Source organism: Chinchilla lanigera, unplaced genomic scaffold (genome assembly GCF_000276665.1).
Source record: "Chinchilla lanigera isolate Chin_1 unplaced genomic scaffold, ChiLan1.0 scaffold00096, whole genome shotgun sequence".
Taxonomy (NCBI): domain Eukaryota; kingdom Metazoa; phylum Chordata; class Mammalia; order Rodentia; family Chinchillidae; genus Chinchilla; species Chinchilla lanigera.
Window position 1 is genome coordinate 1,588,728 of NW_004955497.1, and position 8,305 is coordinate 1,597,032.

At 35.6% G+C, this 8,305-nt stretch overlaps 1 protein-coding gene across 3 annotated transcripts in view; it reads right to left on the reverse strand.

Annotated features, from left to right (window-relative positions):
- Nucleotides 1–8,305, reverse strand: part of Xpo4 (exportin 4) — a 98,435-nt gene that overhangs the window by 25,783 nt on the left and 64,347 nt on the right. For all 3 annotated transcript variants that reach the window (XM_005406312.2, XM_005406313.2, XM_013505464.1), the window contains exons 8-9: nt 5,223–5,380; nt 4,821–4,995 (exon numbers count right to left, since the gene is read on the reverse strand). In XM_005406312.2, the coding sequence (XP_005406369.1) occupies nt 4,821–4,995; nt 5,223–5,380 (333 nt within the window). The remainder of the gene's footprint in view (nt 1–4,820; nt 4,996–5,222; nt 5,381–8,305) is intronic.

The window sequence follows — 8,305 nt, forward strand, 5'->3', positions numbered from 1 at the left end:
GTAAATATTCAGATTCTTTCCTACTATAGTGTCATTTAAGGTATACACAGCAATCATACATTAAAAAATGTCAGCAAAGTGATAAACCTTATAAGTTCCATTTCAGAAAGTAAGAATTCAGCTGGGTGCAGTAGTACATGACTGTAATCCCAGCACTTTGGAGGTTGAGGCAGAGGGATCACAAGGTGGAATCTCATCTAGATCATTTAGCAAGACCCTGTCTCAAAATAAAAAAAATAAAAAAGGCTGGGTATATAGCTCAACGTGAACACCCTGGGTTCAATCCCCAGTCCTGGGGTGGGAGCTGAGGGTAGAATTTAGAAATCTTTGTGAAGTGCAAAAGAAATTAGTTAAGCTTTATATATATGTATATGTCCTCGCCTAGCTCGCCCTTAGAGCACAGAGTTAACTTCAGAGTACCCATACAGCCGACAGTATTTCTGGCTTCTGAAATCTCCCAAGAGAAACTGATTTAGTAGACAAGTACTGCAGCTGTTAGAAGAACCCTATAGATAGATCACTTAAGGGGGTGGGGTGGGTTGAGATGGGGCTCACTGCTAGGGTGTTTGCCTGGCATTCATGAGGCACTGGGTTCAACTCCCAGGCAGGGAAAAAACAAAAACAAAAACAAAACAAAAACACCCCATACAAACAACTGCCACCACAAAAAACAACAAGAATTCAAGTTATAATTTACAGAACTTTTAAGTGTTGTGCTCTGTATTAACATATTTTACATATATTTTCCAAAGGAAAAATTTCCAAATTCTTAAATGTAGAGAAAAACACACATATTAGACATCATAGTGGGTGGTACATACATACTTGGTGTTCAGTGCATATTTACAGAATTGAATTAATACAGCAGTATTCCTAGTGGGCTGACATCTCAGGGATCCTCTGGCTTACATGGCTGATAGTATGTTTTTTCTACCTCACATTAGCATTCATTTTTGAACTCTAGGGCTGTTGGACCTGTTTATGTCTCTAATGCTAGCTTGTAAACAATATAACAGATGTGATATAGAACAACAGCTATGACAGTAAATAAGCTTTATTCGATCCCCTATATTCTATCTCAAGTGCAAGAATGCTATAAAACTTAAGCAATGGTTCTGCACTAGGATTTCAATAATCAGAATTGATTTGTATTCAAGTTAAAAAACACTGCATAAATTATGATCCAACCAGAATTAAGTAAGACAGTGAGATGATTCTTAAAGCACTTCTTTTAATAAGAATGTATATTTAAAGTGTAACAGTAGTTTTCTTCCAAATATCCTTATACAAACGAAGTTACTGTTATTAAAAAGTATACTGTACTTTCACTGTGCAATGTTTTAAAAAATATTCACCACCTCATCTCCCTTTCTCCTACACTACCTTAGGCCAGTGAAATGCACACACAGGACAGCCGAGGGGGCTGGCAGCACTCTGCTCTGTGCAGTGTCGTCAGGTATTCCTGCCTAGCTCTCAGAGCCACTGGAGAGGAGAGTGACGGGGATTCGCAAAGGACCAACCCTTCCACAAGAAAAGGAACAGATGATACTGTGCCGACAACGCCACTGTCTTTCCTGTTACCACTGAGACACCCCAAAACTACTGCTGCCGCTTCTCAACCTAAATTTGGCTCCAATATATTCCTTTTCACCACACTTCTTTTTCTACAAAGTAATCATTCAGTAAACAAGAAGAACTAGATTTTGAATCACGAATGCTAATCCTAAATGCCTTCACCCGACAAACTACCAAATTATTTTAGTGCATGGCATGCTAATGAACTTCTTAACGACTTTATCAACACCTTTGTTTACCACTATGTCCTTCTGATCTAGAGATTAAGCTGCAAAAAGACTAAAATTAAATGTAAAATTCTTCCTTTATAAAGTACACCTCCTGTGTGCACGCATACACACCAAAATACGCATCTAAAACACACCACTGTCAGGACAGCTACTCTATCCATGCAACTCAACATGTTGCATGGCCTCTTTGATCCTACTTGTAGGCTAAATGCAAAATTTGCTACTGACCAAAAAGTTCAAGAAACAAGCTAGAATAGAGCTCAAGTCATATTTTCCTCAAATTCCACTATACCAACTCAAATATATGCATTAATGTATTAAAATACTTTGAGTTGATATACTAACATGAATAGTAATTATTGAGATTTTAACCTTTAAGGCAATATTGTTTCATTTTTATATTCTCACTTTTTCAATCCAGTAACAGATAGAAATTCAGCTTTGGGAGTATAATGAAAAATTCTTAGCCTTAATAAAAATTCTTAGCCAGAAACTTCAGCAGCTACAGAACTTGGTTGAAAACTGTGTTGCTCTCGTGACTCTCCATTCACTGCACACAGAAGGGCAGTCATAAATTAATCTCTTCACACAAAAGCACAAGTTTCTAAGCAAGGGTATCATATGTCAAAAGATACACATTAGTATATCAAGAATTTTTCTTCCTGTAAAGATGCGCCCCTATGCTATAGCAATATAATCACCATCAAAGACATGAATTGCTCGGAGACTCTATTCTATTTCTCCTAAACAAATACAGTTCTCAAAAAAGTCTTATCACAACAGAAGTCTATATGCAGAATTGATATTTTTACTGGGAAAAGAAACTCCTTCAATATTAAAGAAAAGCATTTTCTAAAATTAAAATTATAAAACCTTTTAAAAATTGAAATTAGAAAAAAATCATTGGTTTGCACAGAACAAAACCCAGTAACAAGTCCTAGGTGCTAAGATAGTATATACAATACAGGCTGTCGGTTAACGCTATTATAAAGGTTCATTTTAAAAATTATTCTAATTTTTATTATGAATACTACAGAGGTACTTTCATATAGTTAATGCCATAAAACATCACAAGAAATTATTACCCTGACTACCAAGGAGGAAGCATCCTCAAAGAAAAGTGAAGCAGTGTGCCCAAGCCCCTACACTTCAGATTACTTAGTCTATGACTGTACTGTCATAGTTCATGATCTTTCCACATCATGCTGATCCCCAAGCTGTTTTTTATATGCCTTAATTTTTCAAGGTCCACTCTAGTTTGGCTATATTTGTTCATGAACTTTTGCTATTAGCTGTACAGTACCAGCTATATACAAAACAATGAGAAACACTGAGGCTGGAATGACATTCAGGAGGATCTGTTTAGTGTTCATGCAAGTCTCTGGGTAGAGTCACCCTCTCAGCTGTCAATGTCACAAACCTCCCTAATGTCATTTCTACAACTAATGCAAAGCCTCAGACAGATTGTTTCCCTTTGCCCTTTACTATAAATGGCCAATTATTTTTAAAAAGAACAGTTTTAAGGGAAACTTACTAAATACACCATAATAGGTACATATTAGGTACATCTTAAGTAGAGAATGATTACTCTACTACTTGTGAAATAAGTGCAAGATATATTTGCTTCTCTGAAAACACACCTTTCTTATATTCCAGGGCTCTTATGTCAAACATTGTCAGCCTCCTGGTCAAAATAAACAAATTCAAATTTAAAAATTGTAAACTGAAATTGTCATATATCTTATATCTTCCAGCAATTCTTTTTTTTTTTAAACCAAATTTAGGAACACGTTGTGTTTCTGAATATGTAATCAATATACTAAATCTTTAATCCACCTGGCTTAGAAGAGAAAAATAAACAAACCAAGCAGTAAAGGGAAAGTGTAATTGGGCCGTGTTAAATGAAACCTGACTGTTCAGATCCGTGCTCATTTGAAAGGAATCTTGAGGAAAGCTTAAATACTTAATTTTCCATGCATTTTTATGTTTACAACATAAATTACCTCCCTGAGAAATTCAAATCCCACAGACGATGGTTTTACACTTACATCCCTCTGCTACATACATTTTTGCCATCACATAAATGCCTGCCTGACTGGCTTCTTTTCCTCTCACCAAATCACCAAAGTGCCCAATTACATACAGGCAATCAGTTCAATCTTAGAAGACATGTGAAGGAAAAGGAAAAACTGATACTAGCTGCTAGATGACCAAAACAACTCAGGACTTCACACAAAATTCTAACAGATATTTACAAATATTATTTTTACTCTTATCATCTTTTTTTTTAAAAATCCACATTTTGGTTCACAAAAGAAAAATTAGTTTCAACAATTTAATAACTACTTTGTAGAAAAATTATTTTCCATGGTTAACATAGTTATTTACAGTAACTATTACAAAAGCAGCTGTATTGCCAAGGATAGTATGTTTTCTAAATTTAAATATAAAATTTACAAAATACCCATCTAAAAATTTGTACCAAAGAACACCTTTAGCATTAGTAGTCTTTCAATGTAAATTAGATTCTATCAAAATGTGACAATATTAAACTTTGCTACCAAAAAACTTAAAACATGGTCTAAGCAAAATAAGCATCACTACAATGATTTGAACTGAATTATGCTTACATAATTTGCAAATAAAAAATATTTTTAAATGTCAAAATATATATTAATATACATAATCACATCATATGAGGAAGTTAGCAGCACCCTGCAAATTTGTTAAACACTGTAAAAACAATTTTTGATAGGAACATTTCATTCTAATTACCTCAAACTTAAAATCTTAAGAACAATAAATATCATCCACTAAACTGATTTGAATCTACAAATTTTTGCAGGTCATTTTTCCAAACACATGCTGCCAACTAATTTACACATATAAACAAAACAGTGATTTTAAGAAGAGCTACTGGCACTTAAAATAACTACATCATAAGAAAATGTTCCAAACACAGCATGAATTTCCTTACGAAAAACTGACACAATGTATTTCAAAATAGTCACTCACCACTTCTTCTAGTGCAGCACTTCTCCCAAAAGAACAAGTGAGGTGTGTGAGGCAGTTAACAAAGGAGGAGAAAAGTTCACTAGGAATGGCAGTTAAGACATTTCGAGGGAACACGGTGATCAGGTTGCTGATAATGCTGGAGATTCCCACAGCTTCAGAATCTTCAATTTCAATTCTACAAATCAAGTAATGAGGATTATTAAGGAAGTTACAACTCATTCCCAAACAAGCAAATGCTATCACCTCTTCATTTTAAAGATATGTTCTCTGCATACTGATTTCAAATTAGCCATACTTTACTTCAAAATATAGAATGGGGGAAATCACTCATTTTCTTTTTCCTCCTCTGTTATATACAAGGAAAACCCAGAAAGTTCAGATACAGAGGGCAAGTATACCTACCCATTGATAGTATTCAGTAACCCCTCAATGAAGTGTGCTAGATAATCAACTTGTGATCCTTCATCGGGGAAGACGGGTCCGTGCAGAGACGCTAACTGGGCAAGGCACTGCAGAGAATCTTGTGCCATATCTGAATCTTCTCTGATTTTTCGATGTACCTGTTGGGAAGAATTACTAATCCATAAAAATAAATTCTTCTTTTGTAAGGGTCACGTGTCTATCATGCCGAATGAGGTAACAGAAAAATCCACTGTAGCTGGTTATTTCTAAAAAATTAATTCCTGAATTTAGGTAAATTTGAAAATTGCCCCTCAATCCAGTTGACATTGCAGGTCATGATTTTAAACATATCTATTAATTTTTAACTGAGGACTACCTACATTTTGAAAACTGAACTGTCTCCAGCATGTTATGACAAAGAGAGAAACAGATGCCAGCCAGGCAGACATACTGCTTCTTCTAAAAACAGCAACGACGACAGTCATCTGTATTATGCTAACTATGCCTCGCTACAGCGTCTTGCTAAAGTTAGAGACAAGTTCAATCAGGAGTATATAGATGTTGCCTTAGTGGAAGTAAACAGTTGCACACTTAGAAAACCAATATATCATTCAATCCCTAGACATTCATTCATTCAACCAACATGTAGGCATACGTTTTCATTAATTATGAGAATGTCTACAGTTTGCATCACATTTTATCAGATTGCTATTAATATTTACAGTTTTAAGTATTTTATTTAAATCACACATAAATCTGTTTAAAAGCTCATCTACATTACATTTCAATGATACAATACTGATGTGAAACACCTGGTTCTTTAGTATTTCATATGAAAGAAATGCTCCCAAAATATTGCTCCCTAACTTTATAGTATTACTATAAGCACATATTAAAGGTTTCATTTCTGTGATCTAACGTAATTAAAATAGCAAATGAAAGTTCAGTGAAGAAATTAATGAAAATTATTTATCTTAATTTACTCAATATTTTACTGTGACCATTTTCTACTTAGCACAAACACTCTACTCCAGCTTCTCTTTCGCATTCAACTCTACAATTTGTACATGTTCCAGTATGTTGAACGTTTATTCTTTGTTTCCGCCTACTTTCACTTCGATGCTGTAAATCATTTATAAATTACTTGAAGTTAGAATGCTTAAGTATGTAACAGTATAGTGCCGGGGCACTGTGAACAATAAATCCTTGTTTGTGAATGGATCCATTAATCCTTGATACCTGAATTTCTTTAGGTTCTAGTCAAGAAATTTAAAACACTGTAACATTTCTAAAACTTAAAAATTTAACTGATTACTGACATGTTTATATATACAGTCTTTGGTCTAGAACATGGCTTAGTCAACCACAGCCCATGAAATAAATCTGGTTTCTAGCTGTTCTGTTTCTGTTTTTTTTTTTTTTGTTGTTTGTTTTTTTTTAAATTTTGTTTTTCTTTTCAGTACTGGGCATCAAACCCAGGGGCATGATACCACTGGGCTACTTCCCCAGCCTTTTTTTTTGCCTCAGTTTTGTAACAGGATCTCATTAAATGGTCCAGGGTGACCTCAAACCTTTACTCTGCCCGCCTCAACCTTCCATGTGCTGGGATTACAGGCATATACCACTCTGCCCAGCCTGTTTTTGTATGACTATGAGATAAAAATAGTTTTTTCTATGCCAGGTATGTTGGCATATCCCAGTACTCTGGGAGGATTGTGAGTCTGAGGCAAGCCTGGGTGATCTAGCAAGACCCTGTCTCAAGAAAAAACAATTCAAAGGCTGTTGGGGTACTAGTAATATAGCTTAATGTGAAGGCTCTGGGTTTATGCTCCAGTATTACACCCCACTCCTGCGAAGTTTTTCATGTATACATGGTTAAGAGGAAAAAAAAAAAATCAATGGAACACATTTTGTGACTTGTGAAAATTATACAAAATTCACATTTTAATGACCACCTACAACATTTTCTTAGAACATTAATTAGGCCTGCTGGTTTATGCATTGTCTGGGGCCACTTCTGCACTATAATGGCAGCCTACTATGATGATATGACATGTATGGCCTAAAATATTTACAATTTGGAATGACACAGTTTGCTAATCCCTGATGTGGAATACAAATGTTTTTCAAACTATATTCCAATGTATTTTAAATTTTATATAATAAATTAAAACATGCATACTATCTAGCATTCTTATAAGCTTTCTATTTAAAAGTTGTAACTACATATATGTTATTATACCCAGGAACCTAACCAACATTTAAGCAGACATCCAGGGATACATTTTTATCCACTGATACAAAGCAGTCTGGTATTAGAAAAACCCATCTCACAGTTTTCTCTAGCCAGGGAGCCAGCTGGCTGCTCAATCCTGGTCTTAAATTGAGTATTTACCTTGTCCATATTGTGCAAGCCCAATCTATATTCCCTGAAATATGAATCACATAAAAGTCAAGATAAACAATTCTTACATGATGTAAATATTTGCTCTTTTTTCAGTGTACTACAAGCGTTACCTCAGTGTATTTCACTACAAACTGTGTTATTATACAGTTAAAAACTAAATTCACTACCGAATATGGGAGAGGCAGAGGGCTAGGAGAGAGCAACTCCAGCAGGACGAGGTGGCAAACGGCAAGGCTACTTACAACACAAGGTATAAAGAAGCCAGCCAGTAAGACGACAAATTCTACTGGAACATGTTAAATGTGAGATGTCTGTGGGCCATCCAGACTGAAACAGCCAGTAAGCACTTGGATTATGAGGCTTGGGGAATCTGGAGCAGACTGCTGAATATAGCTTTCCGAGTCATCGATGACAAGGGGTCTGAGGTGCTATGTGTGGAGGAAACAGCCCCAGGGAAGCACGCAGTCCGCAAAATTGAGAAATAAGGTGGGATCACCAATATCTGGGCCATGAGCAAAGAAACTGCAGACTTACAAGCAAGATCAGAAAATATCTGTTCACAAGGTATGAAGAAAACTCATTGAAAGTAGCCTTTTTTCGGGCTGGGGATTTAGCTCAGCGGCAAAAGCGCCTGCCTGGCAAGCGCAAGGTCGTGAGTTCGGTTCCCGGTACCGGA